The sequence below is a fragment of the Oncorhynchus tshawytscha genome, linkage group LG09 (assembly GCF_018296145.1).
Source record: "Oncorhynchus tshawytscha isolate Ot180627B linkage group LG09, Otsh_v2.0, whole genome shotgun sequence".
NCBI classification, from domain to species: Eukaryota; Metazoa; Chordata; class Actinopteri; order Salmoniformes; family Salmonidae; genus Oncorhynchus; species Oncorhynchus tshawytscha.
Window position 1 is genome coordinate 17,002,813 of NC_056437.1, and position 20,192 is coordinate 17,023,004.

The 20,192-nt window shown below is 44.5% G+C and overlaps 1 protein-coding gene across 1 annotated transcript in view; it reads left to right on the forward strand.

Annotated features, from left to right (window-relative positions):
- The window catches only part of LOC112257464 (aryl hydrocarbon receptor), a 60,312-nt gene extending 47,236 nt beyond the window's left edge, over positions 1–13,076 (forward strand). The window contains exons 6-11 of the mRNA XM_024431037.2: positions 9,058–9,197; positions 9,375–9,577; positions 9,863–9,972; positions 10,110–10,251; positions 10,371–12,395; positions 12,537–13,076. Of these exons, the coding sequence (XP_024286805.1) occupies positions 9,058–9,197; positions 9,375–9,577; positions 9,863–9,972; positions 10,110–10,251; positions 10,371–12,360 (2,585 nt within the window). The 3' untranslated portion in view covers positions 12,361–12,395; positions 12,537–13,076. The remainder of the gene's footprint in view (positions 1–9,057; positions 9,198–9,374; positions 9,578–9,862; positions 9,973–10,109; positions 10,252–10,370; positions 12,396–12,536) is intronic.
- Positions 13,077–20,192: the final 7,116 nt, after the last annotated feature.

Sequence of the window (20,192 nt, forward strand, 5' to 3'; positions counted from 1 at the left end):
ATTGCATGACATAAGTATTTGATACATCAGACAAGCAGAACTTAATATTTGGTACAGAAATCTTTGTTTGCAATTACAGAGATCATACATTTCCTGTAGTTCTTGACCAGGTTTGCACACACTGCAGCAGGGATTTTGGCCCACTCCTCCATACAGACCTTCTCCAGATCCTTCAGGTTTCGGGGCTGTCGCTGGGCAATACAGACTTTCAGCTCCCTCCAAAGCTTTTCTATTGGGTTCAGGTCTGGAGACTGGCTAGGCCACTCCAGGACCTTGAGATGCTTCTTACGGAGCCACTCCTTAGTTGCCCTGGCTGTGTGTTTCGGGTCATTGTCATGCTGGAAGACCCAGCCACGACCCATCTTCAGTGCTCTTACTGAGGTTGTTGGCCAAGATCTTGCGATACATGGCCCCATCCATCCTCCCCTCAATACGGTGCAGTCGTCCTGTCCCCTTTGCAGAAAAGCATCCCCAAAGAATTATGTTTCCACCTCCATGCTTCACGGTTGGGATGGTGTTCTTGGGGTTGTACTCATCCTTCTTCTTCCTCCAAACACGGCGAGGGGAGTTTAGACCAAAAATCTCTATTTTTGTCTCATCAGACCACATGACCTTCTCCCATTCCTCCTCTGGATCATCCAGAGGGTCATTGCAAACATCAGACATGCGCTGGCTTGAGCAGGGGGACCTTGTGTGCGCTGCAGGATTTTAATCCATGACGGCGTAGTGTGTTACTAATGGTTTTCTTTGAGGCTGTGGTCCCAGCTCTCTTCAGGTCATTGACCAGGTCCTGTCGTGTAGTTCTGGGCAGATCCCTCACCTTCCTCATGATCATTGATGCCCCACGAGGTGAGATCTTGCATGGAGCCCCAGACCGAGGGTGATTGACTGTCATCTTGAACTTCTTCCATTTTCTAATAATTGCGCCAACAGTTGTTACCTTCTCACCAAGCTGCTTGTCTATTGTCCTGTAGCCCATCCCAGCCTTGTGCAGGTCTACAATTTTATCCCTGATGTCCTTACACCCTCTCTGGTCTTGGCCAATATGGAGTGGTTGGAGTCTGTTTGATTGAGTGTGTGGACAGGTGTCTTTTATACAGGTAACGAGTTCAAACAGGTGCAGTTAATAAAGGTAATGAGTGGAGAACAGGAGGGCTTCTTAAAGAAAAACTAACAGGTCTGTGAGAGCCGGAATTCTTACTGGTTGGTAGGTGATCAAATTCTTATGTCATGCAATAAAATGCAAATTAATTACTTAAAAATCACAATGTGATTTTCTGGATTTTTTTGTTCTCCCCACTGTATATGCACATACAGTTGAAGTCGGAAGTTTACATACACCTTGGCCAAGTACATTTAAACTCAGTTTTTCACAATTCCTGACATTTTCCTCCTCATGCTGCCATCTATTTTGTGAAGTTGCACCAGTCCCTCCTGCAGCAAAGCACCCCTACAACATGATGCTGCCACCCCCGTGCTTCACAGTTGGGATGGTGTTCTTAGGCTTGTAAGCCTCTCTGTTTTTACTTCAAACATAACAATGGTCATTATGGCCAAAAAGTTATATTTTTGTTTCATCAGACCAGAGGATATTTCGCCAAAAAGTATGATCTTAGTCCACATGTGCAGTTGCAGACCGTAGTCTGTCTTTTTTATGGCGGCTTTGGAGCAGTGGCTTCTTCCTTGCTGAGCGGTCTTTCAGGTTATGTCGATATAGGACTCGTTTTACTGAGGATGTAGATACTTTTGTACCGGTTTCCTCCAGGATCTTCACATGGTCCTTTGCTATTGTTCTGGGATTGATTTGCACTTTTCGCACAAAATTACATTCATCTCCAGGAGACAGAATGTGTCTCCTTCCTGAGCGGTATATCGGCTGCATGGTCCCATGGTGTTTATACTTGCGTACTATTGTTTGTACAGATGAACATGGTACCTTCAGACGTTTGGAAAAGTTCTACAAATTTTTTCCTGAGGTCTTGGCTTATTTCTTTTGATTTTCCCATGATGTCAAGCAAATAGGCACTGAGTTTGAAAGGTAGGCCTTGAAATACATCCACAAGTACACCTCCAATTGACTCAAATTATGTCAATTAGCCTATGAAAAGATTCTAAAGCCATGACATAATTTTATGGAATTTTCCAAGCTGTTTAACCTTTCTAGCGCAGGCGGAACCCCTCGACAACATTCCGCTGAAAAGGCAGTGCGCAAAATTCAAAAATATTTTTTAGAAGTATGTAACTTTCACACATTAACAAGTCCAATACAGCAAATGAAAGATCAACATCTTGTAAATCTACCCATCGTGTCCGATTTCAAAAATGCTTTACAGCTAAATCACAACATATGATTATGTTAGGTCATTGCCAAGTCGAAAAAACACCCAGCCATTTTTCCAGCCAAAGATTGGAGTCACAAAAAGCAGAAATATAGATCAAATGAATCACTAATCACTGACACTCATAGGACATCATGTTACACAATACATGTATGCTTTGTTCGATAATGTGCATATTTATATCCAAAACCTCAGTTTACATTGGCGCATTACGTGCAGTAATGTTTTGATTCCAAAGCATCCAGTGGTTTTGCAGAAATACTCATAATAAACATTGATAAAAGATATAAGTGTTATTCGCAAAATTAAAGATAGACTTCTCCTTAATGCAACTGCTGTGTCAGATTTCAAAAGAACTTTACGGAAAAAGCATAATCTGAGAACGGCTCTCAGAACCCAAAACAGCCAGAGGAATATCCGCCATTTTGGAATCAACAAAGTTAGAAACAACACCATAAATATTCACTTACCTTTGATGATCTTCATCAGAAGGTACTCCCAGGAATCCCAATTTGACAATAAATGACTGATTTGTTCCATAGAGTTCTATCATTTGTGTCCAAATAGCCACTTGTTGTTAGCGTGTTCAGCCCAGTAATCCATCTTCATGAGGTGCAGGCACTTCATCCAGACAAAAACTCGAAAAGTTCCGTTACAGTCCTTTAGAATCATGTCAAACGATGTATGGAATCATTCTTTAGGATGTTTTTAACATAAAACATCAATAATGTTCCAACCGGAGAATTCCTTTGTCTTCAGAAAAGCACTGAAACGAGAGATAATGCGTCATGAGACCAAGGCTCTCTGCCAGACCACTGACTCAAAGAGGTCTCATGAGCCCCTCCTTTATAGTAGAATCCTCAAACCAGTTTCTAAAGATGGTTGACATCTAGTGGAAGCCGTAGGAAGTGCAACCTTATCCATATCTCAATGTGTATTCGGTAGGCCAAACTTTGAAAAAACTACAAACCTCAGATGTCCCACTTCCTGGTTGGATTTTTCTCAGGTTTTCGCCTGCCATATGAGTTCTGTAATACTCACAGACATCATTCAAACAGTTTTAGAAACTTCAGAGTGTTTTCTATCCAATACTAATAATAATATGCATATATTAGCAACTGGGACAGAGTAGGAGGCAGTTCACGCTATTCATCCAAGAGTGAAAATGCTGCCCCCTATCCCAAAAAGGTTAAAGGCACAGTCAACTTAGTGTATGTAAACTTCTGACACACTGGAATTGTCATATAGTGAATTATAAGTGAAATAATCTGTCTGTAAACAATTGTTGGAAAAAGTACTTGTCATGTACAAAGTAGATGTCCTAACCGACTTGCCAAAACTGTAGTTTGTTAACAAGTAATTTGTGGAGTGGTTGAAAAACTAGTTTTAATGACTCCAACCTAAGTGTATTTAAACTTCTGACTTCAACTGTATATATAAACTCAGCACAAAAAGAAACTTCCTCTCACTGTCAACTGTATTTTTTCCCAGCAAACTTAACATATGTAAATATTTGTATGAACATAACAATATTCAACAACTGAGAAATAAACTGAACAAGTTCCACAGACATGTGACTAACAGAAATTGAATAATGTCCCTGAACAAAGGGGGGATCAAAATCAAAAGTAACAGTCAGTATCTGGTGTGGCCACCAGCTGCATTAAGTACTGCAATGCATCTCCTTCTCATGGACTGCACCAGATTTGCCAGTTCTTGCTGTGAGATGTTACCCCACTCTTCCACCAAGGCACCTGCGAGTTCCCGGACATTTCTGGGGGGAATGGTCTAGCCCTCACCCTCCGATTCAAAAGGTCCCAGGCGTGCTCAATGGGATTGAGATCCTGGCTCATTGCTGGCCATGGCAGAACACTGACATTCCTGTCTTGCAGGAAATCACGCACAGAACGAGCAGTATGGCTGGTGGCATTTTCATACTGGAAGGTAATGTCAGGATGAGCCTGCAGGAAGGGTACCACATGAGGGAGGAGGATGTCTTCCCTGTAACACACAGAGTTGAGATAGCCTGCAATGACAACAAGCTCAGTCTGATGATGCTGTGACACACCACCCCAGACCATGACGGCCCCTCCATCTCCAAATCGATCCCGCTCCAGAGTACAGGCCTCGATGTAACGCTCATTCCTTCGACGATAAACGCAAATCCGACCATCACCCCTGGTGAGACAAAACCGTGACTCGTCAGTGAAGAGCACTTTTTGCCAGTCCTGTCTGGTCCAGCGAGGGTGGGTTTGTTCCCATAGGCCACGTTGTTGCCGGTGATGTCTGGTGAGGACCTGCCTTTACAACAGGCCTACAAGCCCTCAGTCCAGCCTCTCTCAGCCTATTGCGTACAGTCTGAGCACTGATGGAGGGAATGTGTGTTCCTTATTTAACTCAGGCAGTTGTTGTTGCCATCCTGTACCTGTCCCGCAGGTGTGATGTTCGGATGTACCGATCCTGTGCAGGTGTTGTTACACGTGGTCTGTCACTGCGAGGATGATCAGCTGTCCGTCCTGTCTCCCTGTAGCGCTGTCTTAGGCGTCTCACAGTATGGACAATTTATTGCCCTGGCCACATCTGCAGTCCTCATACCTCCTTGCAGCATGCCTAAGGCACGTTCACACAGATGCAGGGACCCTGTGCATATTTCTTTTGGTGTTTTTCAGAGTCAGTAGAAAGGCCTTTTTAGTGTCTTAAGTTTTCATAACTGTGACCTTAATAGTCTACCGTCTGTACACTGTTAGTGTCTTAACGACCATTCCACAGGTGCATGTTCATTAATTGTTCATGGTTCATTGAACAAGCATGGGAAACAGTGTTTTAAACCCTTTACAATGAAGATCTGTGAAGTCATTTGGATTTTTATGAATTATCTTTGAAAGACAGGGTCCTGAAAAGTGGACTTTTCTTTTTTTGCTGAGTTTATATATAGATAAAGGACCAATCACACATCACGGCAAGAGAGACAGCACAACACTACATAAAGTGAGACCTAAGACAACAACATAGCAAGGTAGCAACACATGACAACACAGCATGGTAGCAACACAAAGTCAGAACAACATGGTAGCAACACAACATGGTAGCAGCACAAAACATGGTACAAACATTATTGGGCACAAAGGGCAAGAAGGTAAAGACAACAATACATCACGCAAATCAACCACAACTGTCCAGTCGCTGCAGCGAACTGAAAAGATGAGCAACCCAGGGATGTGTGTGCTTTGGGGACCTTTAACAGAATGTGACTGGCAGAACGGGTGTTGTATGTGGAGGATGACGGCTGCAGTAGATATCTCAGATAGGGGAGAGGGAGGCCTAAGAGGGTTTTATAAATAAGCATCAACCAGTGGGTCTTGCGACGGGTATACATAGATGACCAGTTTACAGAGGAGTATAGAGTGCAGTGATGTGTCCTATAAGAAGCATTGGTGGCAAATCTGATGGCCGAATGGTAAAGAACATCTAGCCGCTCGAGAGCACCCTTAACTGTCGATCTAATAATTATGTCTCCGTAATCTAGCAAGGGTAGGATGGTTATCTGTCATCTGAATCAGGGTTAGTTTGGCAGCTGGGGTGAAAGAGAAGTGATTACGATAGAGGAAACCAAGTCTAGATTTAACTTTAGCCTGCAGTTTGATATGTACTGAGACAGTGTACCATCTAGCCATACTCCCAAGTACTTGTATGAGGTGACTACCTCAATCTCTAAACCATCAGAGGTTGTAATCACACCTGTGGGGAGAGGTGCATTCTTCTTACCAAACCACATGACCTTTGTTTTGGAGGTGTTCAGAACAAGGTTAAGGGTAGAGAAAGCTTGTTGGCCACTAGGAAAGCTTTGTTGTAGAGCATTTAACACAAAATCCGGGGAGGGGCCAGCTGAGTATAGGACTGTATCATCTGCATATAAATGGATGAGAGAGCTTCCTACTGCCTGAGCTATGTTTTTTATTTAGGTATTAACCCTTCCACCCCCCCCACCCTTTGGAGGACAAATATCTTTGTTTTTTAACAGCTTTTCTGCTACATATACATACATTTTACGTATACATTTTATATAAAGCAATCACATAACAATAATATATTACCAAACATAGGCTCTTTAATCCCACCCGTTAGCCACTCTCAGCCCATCACACCTATCACCACAGACCACCCTCGTTTGGTTTCCATGTGCCATGTATTTTTCAATTGTGCTGTGATGTTTTACATACATACATTTGAACCTTTCTAATTGTATAGTATCCACAGATTGTGAGATAAAGATGAAAATCTTTCCTACAAGTATTATATTATTTATTGACTGACAATGGCTTTCCAAATCGCTCAACACTTCTATTTGTAAGGTTAATTTTAAGTGTATGTTGTGATGTTTTTTTTTAACCATTCCTGAACCTGAGCCTGAGCTATGTTGTTGATGTAAATTGAGAAGAGCGTGGGGCCTAGGATCGAGCCTTGGGGTACTCCCTTGGTGACCGGCAGTGGCTGAGACAGCAGATATTCTGACTTCATACACTGCACTCTTTTGAGAGAGGTAGTTAGCAAACCAGGCCAAAGACCCCTTAGACACTAATACTCCTTAGCCAGCCCATAAGAATGGAATCAAAAGCTTTGGCCAAGTTAATAAAAATAGCAGCACAACATTGAATCAAGGGCAACGGGCAAATAACAAATATTCTGTGTAGCCATTTGATTAGCTGTTCAGGAGTGGCTTGGGGGTAGATGCTGTTTAGAAGTCTCTTGGACCTAGACTTGGTGCTTTGGTACTGCTTGCCATGCGGTAGCAGAGAGAACAGTCAATTACTAGGTTGGCTGGAGTCTTTGACCATTTTTAGGGCCTTTTTCTGACATCACCTGGTACAGAGGTCCTGGATGGCAGGTAGCTTGGCCCTGGTGATGTACTGGGCTGTACACACCACCCTCTGTAGTGCCTTGCAGTCGGAGGCCAAGCAGTGTTACCTTTATTTAACCAGGCAAGTCAGTTAAGAACAAATTCTTATTTTCAATGACGGCCTAGGAACAGTGGGTTAACTGCCTGTTCAGGGGCAGAACGACAGATTAGTACCTTGTCAGCTCGGGGGTTTGAACTTGCAACCTTCTGGTTCCTAGTCCAACTCTCTAACCACTAGGCTACCCTGCCGCCCCAGTGATGCAACCCATCAGGATGCTCTCGATGGTGCAGCTGTAAAACCTTATGAGGATCTGAGGACCCATGCCAATCTTTTCAGTCTCCTGAGGGGGATAAGTTTTGTCGTGCACTCTTCACGATCGTCTTGGTGTGCTTGGACCGTGTTAGTTTGCTGGTGATGTGGACGCCAAGGAACTTGAAGCTCTCAATCTGCTCCACTACAGCCCTGTCAATGAGAATGAGGGCGTGCTCGGTCCTCCTTTTCCTGTAGTCCACAATCAAATCAAATCAAATGTATTTATATAGCCCTTCGTACATCAGCTGATATCTCAAAGTGCTGTACAGAAACCCAGCCTGAAACCCCCAAACAGCAAGCAATACAGGTGTAGAAGCATGGTGGCTAGGAAAAACTCCCTAGAAAGGCCAAAACCTAGGAAGAAACCTAGAGAGGAACCAGGCTATGTGGGGTGGCCAGTCCTCTTCTGGCTGTGCCGGGTGGAGATTATAACAGAACATGGCCAAGATGTTCAAATGTTCATAAATGACCAGCATGGTCGAATAATAAGGCAGAACAGTTCAAACTGGAGCAGCAGCACGGTCAGGTGGACTGGGGACAGCAAGGAGTCATCATGTCAGGTAGTCCTGGGGCATGGTCCTAGGGCTCAGGTCAGTTGAAACAATCATCTCCTTTGTCTTGATCACATTGAGGGAGAGGTTTTTGTCCTGGCACCACACGGTCAGGTCTTTGACCTCCCTATAGGCTGTCTCATCGTTGTCGGTGATCAGGCCTACCACTGTTGTGTCATCAGCAAACTTAATGATGATGTTGGAGTTGTGCCTGACCGTGCAGTCATGAGTGAACAGCGAGTACAGGAGGGGACTGAGCACGCACCCCTGAGGGGCTCCTGTGTTGAGCATCAGCATGGCGGATGTGTTGTTACCTACCCTTACCAGCTGGGGGCGGCCTGTCAGGAAGTCCAGGATCCAGCTGTAGAAGGAGGTGTTTAGTCCCAGGGTCCTTAGCTTAGTGCTGAGCTTTGAGGGCACTATGGGGTTGAACACTGAGCTGTATTTAATGAATAGCATTTTCACATAGATGTACCTTTTTTCCAGGTGGGAAATGGCAGTGTGGGGTGCAATAGAGATTGCATCATCTGTGGATCTGCAGGGAGACACTTTGTTGCGAGGCAGAGGAAAAAGAGGGAGAAATGTCGGGGCTAGTCACATTAGAAGGGGTGGGAGATGAGGGAATGTTGGACGGGCAAGGAGGCATGGCTGAGTCAAATAGGAATCCAGACTTAATGAAGTGGTGCTTGTCAGTAACAACCACATTAACTTTACGGTACATGGGCAGCTGTGAAGGGGGGTTTATTCCCCAGGTCAACTTTGGCCTTCCTGCTAGCCTGAGTACACTTATTTCTAATTTGCCTGGACGAGAGCCATTCAACCTGAGTATGCATATGCCAAGCTTTTCGCCACAGCCCTCTTAATATTCTGTTTCTTTTAGTGATTGGTAATTTATTGATTAAACAGTCCAAAGATCTCAAACATGTATCTGATTGTAATGTCCTCTGTCCTATGCAGCCATCGAGTCTAGCAGCAGGCCCCACAGTGAGTCTATGAGCTACCCGCCCCAGCACATCCCTGAAGAGAACAGGTCCTTCCTAGAGAGAAGCTTCTGCTGTCGCTTCCGCTGTCTCCTAGACAACTCTTCTGGCTTCCTGGTAGGACAGCATGAAAATAAATAGATATGACTAATATATGAAATATAATCCATAGATCCATGTATTACATAAATACATTATCCATTTAATCCATAAATAACATGGACATTATCCATAATCTACTCTCTCAAAATCTATTCAAATTATTCATTGTATACAACACTCTCCCTCCTCTAGGCGTTGAACTTCCAGGGACGTCTGAAGTATGTTCGAGGCCAGGGAAGGCTGGGGGATGACGGGGCCTCGGTCCCCGCTCAGCTGGCCCTGTTTGCCATCGCCACACCCATGCAGACACCAGCTGTCATGGAGATCAGGACCAAGACACTAATTTTCCAGACCAAACACAGACTCGACTTCGCCCCCATAGGCATAGATACTAGGTACCATTACGACAGGGAAACTCTGAATGTACTCCTTCATCACATCTCATAGCACCACTGGGAACACAATACCCTCCCAGGGTCTTATAAAGAGGGAACTTGAGAGGACAAATGTTTGTTCCCTGAGAGATATTTTTGTGTGTGTGTGTGTGTGTGTGTGTGTGTGTGTGTGTGTGTGTGTGTGTGTGTGTGTGTGTGTGTGTGTGTGTGTGTGTGTGTGTGTGTGTGTGTGTGTGTGTGTGTGTGTGTGCACATCTGTCTGTGTGTCTGTTCTTCCCCCTTCAGAGGTAAAGTGGTGCTGGGTTACTCTGAGACAGAGTTGGTCACTCCAGGCTCAGGTTACCAGTTCATCCATGCTGCTGACATGATGTACTGCGCAGACAACCACATCAAAAGTGAGTTACACTATAGTTACTCATTACACACACATCTGAGTCTTATCTTATTAAAGGTTCGATCTGGTATTTCGCAAGCGAACATTCACTATGATGCTGACTCCCTCTCTCTCTCTCTCTCCTCTATCTCTCTGTAGTGATGAAGACAGGAGAGACTGGTTTCACCATCTTCAGGCTGCTGACTAAGGCAGGTGTGTGGGTGTGGGTTCAGGCCAATGCCAGGGTCGTCTTCAAGGCAGGGAGACCCGACTTCATCATCGCTCGACAGAAAGCCCTAACGTGAGTCCACTGTTGATATTACGATTTACTCTCCCCAACAGTTATAGTTGTATCATTCCATGGTATTTATATACGCTTACATACAGTATGTTTTAGTGACCTTTGTCACCTTTCTACAGAAACGAAGAGGGTGAGGAGCACCTGCGTCAGCGGAGAATGCAGCTTCCCTTCAACTTTGCCACTGGGGAGGCTCTGCTGTATGAGTCCTGTCCCTCTGTGAATACTGCCATTATGCCTATAGGACCACCCATCCCCCCTGGCCTCACTCCCCCAGGCTCCTGCCCTGAGGACAAGCCCCTGGACCCTGCGTCTCTCCTGGGGTCTCTACTCAGTCAGGACCGCTCTGTTTATACTCAGCCCCAGGACGCTAACCCTAACCTGGAACTCCAGGTCTTTTCCCCCAACCTAGACACAGCCTTCCCCCAGGACCAGGACCCAGGCCTGGAGAGAGTCTTCCTGGACAGCCACGCTCTGCTGAGTGTCCCTGGGGAGCTCCAGGGGCCCCAGAGGCCCAGCAGGGGAGACCCCACAGCACAGGCCATGATGGACTCTCTGGGGGAGATCCTGGAGGAGATGGGGGCAGGGGGCTTGGAGGGGCTGGAGGTGGAGGAGACAGAGCTGAGGGAGTGGGAGAGCACTCTCCTCAGGATCAACATGGAACAGCAGGATGTGACGGGGGAGCTGTATGATATCTTAGCCAATGATGTGTTCTCCTACGTGGAGGAGGCTCTGATGAGAGAGTGTGATGATGGATGTGTGATGGGCAGCTTGGGACAGGGCACTGAGCCAATAAACAGACTTTCTGCTCACATCACTGCCGATCAAAACATACTACGTGGGTTCCCTCACTCCCAGAGTTCAATATTGCCAGGCAACCAGGTGTTCAATGGCGGGAATGGCTCCCACAGTGAGAACCAATGGCAGTTGTCTGGTCCACACATGACCTCTAACCTCAACAGCTTTGGAGAGCAGAGGTTGCTAGGAAATGGAGTTGTTGGTGGTGTGGAGCAAGGGCTGGGTTATAGTCCTGGGACTGTGAGACAGCCACGGAGGACTGTAAACACAAACACACTACCCAGAGCTGCTCAGACTGTTGCAAGGCAATGGACTCAAGGAAGCTGTGCGGATCTTCATGGCAACCAAATGGTCCCACAACCTTCTCATACTATCAACCAACCAGAGTCCTGGATACCCTCCATCCAAAATATAAATGATAATAACCACACCTCTCTCCCTGTCCCTCTCCCAAACTTTAACAACTATCTCCCAGAGGCCTTTGACCAAACCATGCAGCCCAGCCGGGAGTTATACCACTCTGAGACTGGAGATGCAAACAGGCAGTTCTCAGGGCAGCCCTATCCAGGTCTGTCATATCAGGACCCAAGGCAGTCTTGGCAACAGCCACGTCAACACACACAATGGCAACCACGGCGGATACCACAGGGTTTTCCTGCAAAGCCAGTAAACAGACATCATCACACACACCCCAAACACAGCACACACATACCGTCCAATAACGCACCCAGAACTCAAACACTCACACACACCACACACACACCCTCAGGCAGCTGTATGTTTGACAAGACGACTCCAAATGTCTCCAATCCCTCCAGCCCCCTTACAACTGCCCCAAGCAGATCACACGGTCTCATACCTGCCCCCACTTACTACAATGAACCCAGACCCTCTCCCACTCTTTCCAATGACTGTAAAATCAGCTCTTCAACCCAGGCCTCCAAAGTCTTTACAACTTACCCTCAAGCATCCATAATCTCAAGATCTACCAAATCTTATCCCCAAGACTCCATTCCTAACCTAACCTACCCCCCAGCCTCCATCCCCACCCCCATCCCCGCCCTATCCAGAGGGGCTCAGATGGATAAGGACACAGGAGCTATCCCTGCCTGGTCTGGGGCTCCGTACCTGGGCATGAAGCAGCTCCCAGGCCCCTTTCCCAGCCCCAAGCAGGTTCCCCAGAGCACCAGGGGAAATGGCAGCTGTAGTGATCCCAGTGAAGGAAGCTTGATGCTGGGTCAGAGGGGGTTGGAAGAAAGCCTCCTTCCTGGAGGTCCGACGCCAGGATTTCCTCCTGAGAGAACGGATCTGTAGAGTCATCTTTATTCTACTGGAATGGACAAACACAGGTGAGACAGTGCCGAACTTCTTCTCACTACTGTTTTAACAAGATTCTGGGGGCTTCCCATCCTCACAAGTTTAGATACTGGAATGTGACCTAAAATGACCCTCCAATGTGATCGGTCTTTAACTCATCTGTCCTTCCATAGGTCCCTACCGGTCCTAATGGTGATGCGGATCCTTTTCTCTTCACTGGCAACATCTTCTAGATTCTCTAGGACTAAGAGGAACCTACAAGTAACCATCTCCACAATGGAACCACAACATCTTTTGGAATCTAGGACCTACCTTGGAACCACCAACATCTTCTGGAAGAATACAACTGTACAAAAACCAGCACCTCTATCGAAGACTGTTCCTTGGAGCTGGATAATATTCTATATTATATTTAATTTCCTTGTCTGGTTGAAGGGTGCTGCTTTCCAGCCATGGACAGCCACCGGTTTAATGTTCAGACTAGGGCTGTTACGGTGACCGTATTACTGCCACACCGGCAGTCACTAGTCATGACCGCAGTCAATTTCCATGTGACCGTTTAGTCACGCTAACTAGGCTTCTCCCAGCTCTGATTCTGCTGAATCAGCACTTTATTGTCCCTCTAATCACTCTGGCATCAATGCTAATGTAATTGAAAATCAAATCAAACACTTCATGAGAGCCCATGAGCTATGGAATTGCATGAGAAAACAGAGTGATGGCCTCTATTAAAAAGAGGAGGATCCCATCAGCTTTCTATTTTTCAACTTTCCTAATATTAAGCACATTGCTTTGCTTTACAACAGGAGTATAGCCTACCTGGCTGGCATGAAAATGAACCATGTAAAATCGTCTTCCATTCGCTATTTAAGTGCGTAGATGACATGTATTTGTTTCCCCTGCCCCTTGTTCCGAAACAGGTGCATGATCATGGTCCATTCTAAATCCAAACTAATTTCACACATATATTATTTAGTATATGTAAAGACAATATCAAATTAAGAATAGTCTGAATATTAGCCTTTCACTTGTGAATGATGTATTATCACTTGTGAATGATGCCCAGCATGTGTAGTAAGGCAAGAAACAGCGCATTCCTTTTTTGTTGTTGACTTTTTCAAATCATAGTCAAACACCTCATGTAGCCTATTCCATAAGGCCTATATATGTTGAAAGGGTTTGTATCACAACTAAAGTTGCCAAGTAACTTCTTAAAATGAAGAACATTAATCCACTTTACAACTGGTGGAGAGCATACATGGAATACATAGGCGGTACATGAGTTTCAAGTTTGGGGAAGATCATTTTCCCCATAAAATGCACTTTTATAATAAAGCATTACATGCTGTTGAGAAGCCTTTGTTGAGAAGCATTTGAAGTCACTCTTTAGAATGGTGTTTTCCTGTCAATTGATTGCATTTTGGAACATTCATGCTTATAGCGTACTGCCGTGTGTGCATTGCTGTGCTTATAATGTGAAGAAATAGCCTAATAGTTTATCAACATTTTAAGCTAAACTTTCTGATCTGTTGCATTTGCCTCATTGCTTTTAAATTGTTTTATTAATTTGGGATCTAGTGCATCCCACAACTGTTCCAGACTATGTTTTGAATATTTCTTTCTCACACAGAATAGAATAGGTCTACTTCTGTACTATGGGGGATAGTAGATTGACATAGGCTAGTGCTTTTGCTGTTGGTTAGGACGACTCCTCTTGTTTGCTGATGAAAAGTCAATGTGGACAGTTCTTCTAACATCTTCAAAATGGGCTTGGGAATTTGATGAGAAGGAAGAACTCAGTTGCGTCCTCAATATGTCTTCACTTGTAGCCTACTTCAGAGCTGAGATGCCTGTGAGAAGGACCCGATCACCGTGACGGGCATTGCCTAATAAGAATTGATATATCTGAGAGAGCCATGTGATTGAGAGATGCTTCGGAGAGCGGCGATTTGCAGCCGGGAGAAGGGAATTATAATTATTATATTCAGCCCAAGGGCAAAAGGCATGAATATTGTTAGGGGGCATTACGTCCACCCAAAAGAGGGTGCCGCTGGGAAATTCTAGGCCTGGTGAGAATATTATCAAGTGCATGTCAAATTGTGAATGAAGGGGCCTCCCGAGTGGTCTAAGACACTGCATTGCAGTGCTAGCTGTGCCACTAGAGATCCGGGTTTGAGTCCAGGCTCTGTCGCAGCCGACTGCGACCGGGAGACCCATGGAGGGGCGCACAATTGGCCCGGGTTAGGGGAGGGTTTGGCTGGCAGGTATGTCCTTGTCCCATCGTGCACTAGCTACTCCTCTGGCGGGCCGTGTGCAGTGCATGCTGACACGGTCACCAGGTGTACGGTGTCTTCTCCAACACATTGGTGCGGCTGGCTTCCGGGTTAAGTGGGCATTGTGTCAAGAAGCAGTGTGGCTTGGTTAGGTTGTGTTTCGGAGGACGCACGGCTCTCGACCTTCGCCTCTCCCGAGTCCATACGGGAGTTACAGTGATGAGACAAGACTGTAACTACCAATTGGATACCACGAAATTGTGAAGAATTTTTTCTTTTATTTTTTACAAAAATAAAAAAAACATCAAATGTTTCATACAACTTTTTTCAAATCATCATTAGTCACATCATGTAGCCTTAGAATGTATAAAAATCTAAACATACAGCCCAGCGTTTGTATCACAACTAAAGTTACATAACTCTAAATGAAGCATATAGGAGGACCAGTTTCTTTGTTAACCCCTCAACACAGAATAGCCACATGTGCACTCCCTCAGAAATTGCTTGGTGAAAATATCCTTTCTATTTTATTCAGTTATGTTCAATTGTATTCTTCATACTATAAAATAATTCCAAGGAATTCTAAGTAAATCTTATCTGCTAAATGATCTAGTGTAGCCCACAGCCATATGGCATAGCCAGATCAGGACCTAACATAAGGACAATTCAGAGTATGCTATTCTGTTCTTCTGAAATAGACTACATTTTCTTCATATCATGTTTCTTTAGACCTGTCTAAAATAAATAATGGATTTATTGTGAAGGTGTCGGCTATCTTACATTGATTTATTATACTTTTTTAAAATGTAGTTCCAAAATTCTGCATAAGTGGCTTGTAGACTATGTGTGGAAGCCAGGAGATGCTAAGTATGTTTATGTTAATTAACGGTAAATTACCGTGAGTCCGTCAGTTATTTGCTTGACAATCACCGGCTGACAAAATGTCATGACCGCCACAGCCCTAGTTCAGACTGTGTGTTAGTGGCATAGTGGCTGCAGCTGAGGGTCCATTCAGATGGACAGGAGATGTGTTTACGTATATGAAATGTCATCATCGATACAAAGGACTTCACTCTCCCCACCACATGACAATGTGAATGTATCAACACAACATGTGTTTGAGCAGGATCTGTTTAAGTTTTCAAAGTCATTTTCTCTCCCACTCTAGCCTGGCCATTCTGTCAGCTCAACGTGAGTTTCTTGTGCACTTCTCATCATGTTTTCTTTGTCTGTTTCCATTCCAACAAACAGGAAGGCTGAACCTCTAGCTTTAAAGACAGACAGGAGGTCATGTTTTCTTTGTCTGTTTCCATTCCAACAAACAAGAAGGCTGAACCTCTAGCTTTAAAGACAGACAGGAGGTCATGTTTTCTTTGTCTGTTTCCATTCCAACAAACAAGAAGGCTGAACCTCTAGCTTTAAAGACAGACAGGAGGTCATGTTTTCTTTTTTGTCTGTTTCCATTCCAACAAACAGGAAGGCTGAACCTCTAGCTTTAAAGACAGACAGGAGGTCATGTTTTCTTTTTGTTTCCATTCCAACAAACAGTCTGTTTCCATTCCAACAAACAAGAAGGCTGAACCTCTAGCTTTAAAGACAGACAGGAGGTCATGTTTTCTTTGTCTGTTTCCATTCCAACAAACAAGAAGGCTGAACCTCTAGCTTTAAAGACAGACAGGAGGTCATGTTTTCTTTTTTGTCTGTTTCCATTCCAACAAACAAGAAGGCTGAACCTCTAGCTTTAAAGACAGACAGGAGGTCATGTTTTCTTTGTCTGTTTCCATTCCAACAAACAGGAAGGCTGAACCTCTAGCTTTAAAGACAGACAGGAGGTCATGTTTTTTTGGAAGTTGCAAAGGCTTTTAAAAAATGTTTTAAACCCAAATACAGCAGTTTGAGTATGATTGAGTGTCCATGTTGATACGATAAGCTTCAAAAGGAGTGCATTGTGTTCATGCTTAATCATGTTTGTTTGTTTTTAACTTGTTTCAAAAGACATGTTATTGTGTTGATATTATTGTTTCTGTTCAAGCTTTAGCTGACGAGCCTGTAGCCCTAAGGAACATCAGCATTACCAGGGAAACCGCCTGCCTGCTGCTTGTGCCTTGGCCATAGTCTGTTTGTCCCAATATGTTAGAGATCACATATAGCACTTAATTGGTCAACCATTGACTTTATTACATTATGATTTCTTTACCTGTGTAACTATTTAAAATTACCCAACAAATCTTGCTTAACGAACCCTGATGAGCAGAGGAGGGGTAGTTTGATATGTTATATTGGAACCCTGGTGAGCAGAGGGGGGTAGGTCGACATGTTATATTGGTACCCTGGTGAGCAGAGGGGGTGGGTTGGAACGACATGTTATATTGGAACCCTGGTGAGCAGAGGGGGGTAGTTCGGTTATATTGGAACCCTGGTGAGCAGAGGGGGTAGTTATGTTATTGGAACCCTGGTGAGCAGAGGGGGGTAGGTTGACATGTTATATTGGAACCCTGAGCAGAGGGGGTTTGATATGTTATATTGGAACCCTGGTGAGCAGAGGAGCATGTTATATTGGAACCCTGGTGAGCAGAGGGGTAGTTTGATATGTTATATTGGAACCCTGGTGAGCAGAGGAGTAGGACATGTTATATTGGAACCCTAGTAGTTCGACATGTTATATTGGAACCCTGGTGAGCAGAGGGGGGTAGTTCGACATGTTATATTGGAACCCTGGTGAGCAGAGGAGGGGTATTGGAACCCTGGTGAGCAGAGGGGGTAGGTAGTTATATTGGAACCCTTGAGCAGAGGGGTGTTATATGTTATTGGAACCCTGGTGAGCAGAAGAGGGGGAACCCTGGTGAGCAGAGGAGCGGTTTGATATGTTATATTGGAACCCTGGCAGAGGAGGGGTGAGCAGAGGAGGAGGGGTAGTTCGGTAGTTCGAACCCTGGTGATGTTATATTGGAACCCTGGTGAGCAGAGGGGGTAGTTTGATATGTTATATTGGAACCCTGGTGAGCAGAGGAGTTCGACATGTTATATTGGAACCCTAGTTTGATATGTTATATTGGAACCCTGGTGAGCAGAGGAGCGGTAGTTCGAGCCCTGGTGAGCAGAGGGGGGTAGTTTGATATGTTAGAGGAGCGGTAGTTTATATTGGAACGACATGTTATATTGGAACCCTGGTGAGCAGAGGAGGGGGAACCCTAGTTCGACATGTTATATTGGAACCCTGGTGAGCAGAGGAGCGGTAGTTCGACATGTTATATTGGAACCCTGGTGAGCAGAGGAGCGGTAGTTCGACATGTTATATTGGAACCCTGGTGAGCAGAGGGGGGGTAGGTCGACATGTCGGCATCCTGGTTGCATCAGTGCCTGGTATGGCAACTGCTCGGCCTTCGACCGCAAGGCACTACAAGAGGGTGTACGGCCCAGTACATCACTGGGACCAAGCTTCCTGCCATCCAGGACCTCTATACCAGGCAGTGTCAGAGGAAGGCCCTAAAAATGGTCAAAGACTCCAGCCCCCTAGTCATAGACTGTTCTCTCTGCTACCGCACGGCAAGCGGTACCAGATCTCCATGTATAGGTCCAAAAGGCTTCTCAACAGCTTCTACCCCCAAGCCATAAGACTCCTGAACATCTAATCAAATGGCTACCCAGACTATTTGCATTGTCCCCCCATCCCCTCTTTTACGCTGCTGCTGCTCTCTGTTTATTATCTATGCATAGTCACTTTAACTCTACCTACATGTACATATTACCTCAATTACCTGGACTAACCGGTGCTCCCGCACATTGACTCTGTACCTGTAACCCCTGTATAGAGCCTCGCTATTGTTATCTACTGCTGCTCTTTAATTATTTGTTACTTTTCTTTCTTATTTTTTACTTAACGTATTTTTCTTAAAACATTGTTGGTTAAGGGCTTGTAAGTAAGTATTTCACTGTAAGGTTGTTACCTGTTGTATTTGGTGTATGTGACAAATAACATGTGATTTGATTTGATTCAACACTGACCAACTTTGAGCGACTTTAACACTGACCACTTTAACACTGACTGACTTGCATCCAGACTCTGATACTGGTTAGTTAGCATGTTTCCACTGTTTGTTTTCTTTTCTCTTCCTTCTCCCTCATCACTCTTTCTCAGGAGACTCTGTTCCCACAACACCCTTATGTAACTGCCTGCATTACTCTCTCTCTCTCTCTCTCGCCCCTTACCCATCCACTATCAGTGTCTGTGTCCTCAGAGCGCGCTCCTGGCCTAGTCTCTGATTGGCTCTGACAAAGTAAACATGGCTGCCATCAGAGCCCTTGTAAGTGGAGGAAGAAGGAGGGGGAGATATGGAAATCACTAGATGGCCACGCTAGAAACGACATCAGCTATTTCACATGACCTGTTGAGATAGTACATGAGCTATCTGCTCTGAATCTACATCTAGGGTTATGTCTAAGATTAGGATATAGGTTCATGGTTAAAGTAAGAGGTTAGACAAAACATAGTAAATATAAATCTGACACTCTTTAGTATGATATGTTACGTTTGGTGTTACATAAGAGAGAAGTTTACTTAATGCAAAAACAAAAGTAGGGTGGATGGATGGACATATAACACTAAAGTTTAGCAACCGAAGGTTGCGTGTTTGTATCTCATCACAGACAACTTTAGTATTTTAGCTAATGAGAAACTTTGCATCTACTTAATACTTTTTAACAACTTTACAATTACTTAGCGTGTCAGCTAACCCTTCCCCTAAACCAGCGGGCGGTTCCCAAACTAGGGGTTGGGAGAATTTCCAAAATCCAGATGAAAATAAATATACACACAGTACCAGTCAAATGTTTGGACACCCCTACTCATTCAAGGGTTTTTCTTTATTTTTACTATTTTCTATATTGTAGAATAATAGTGAAGACATCAAAACTTTGAAATAACACATATGGAATGTAGTAACCAAATGAGTGTTATACAAATAAAAAACACTTTCGATTTTAGATTCTTCAAAGTAGCAACCATTTGCCTTGATGACAGCTTTGCACATGCTTGGCATTCTCTCAACCTGCTTCATGAGGAATGTTTTTCCAACACTCTCCAAGGAGTTCCCACATATGCTTAGCACTTGTTGGCGGCTTTTCCTTCACTCTGCGGTCCAAGTCATCCTCAACCATCTCCTCCTCCATGCTTCACGGTGGGAACCACACATGCAGAAATCATCTGTTCACCTACTCTGCATCTCACAAAGACAGCAGTTGGAACCAAAAATAGCAACTTTGGACTGATCAGACCAAAGGACAGATTTCCACCAGTCTAATGCCCATTGGTTGTGTTTCTTGGCCCAGGCAAGTCTCTTCTTATTATTGGTGTCTTGAAATGTTCTTGAAATGTTCCGGATTGACTGACCTTCATGTCTTAAGTTAATAATGGGCTGTCGTTTCTCTTTGCTTATTTGAGCTGTTCTTTTCAAAATACGGACTTGGTCTTTTACCAAATAGGGCTATCTTCTGTATACCACCCCTACCTTGTCACAACACAACTGATTGGCTAAAAGGCATTAAAACTTCTTAGGG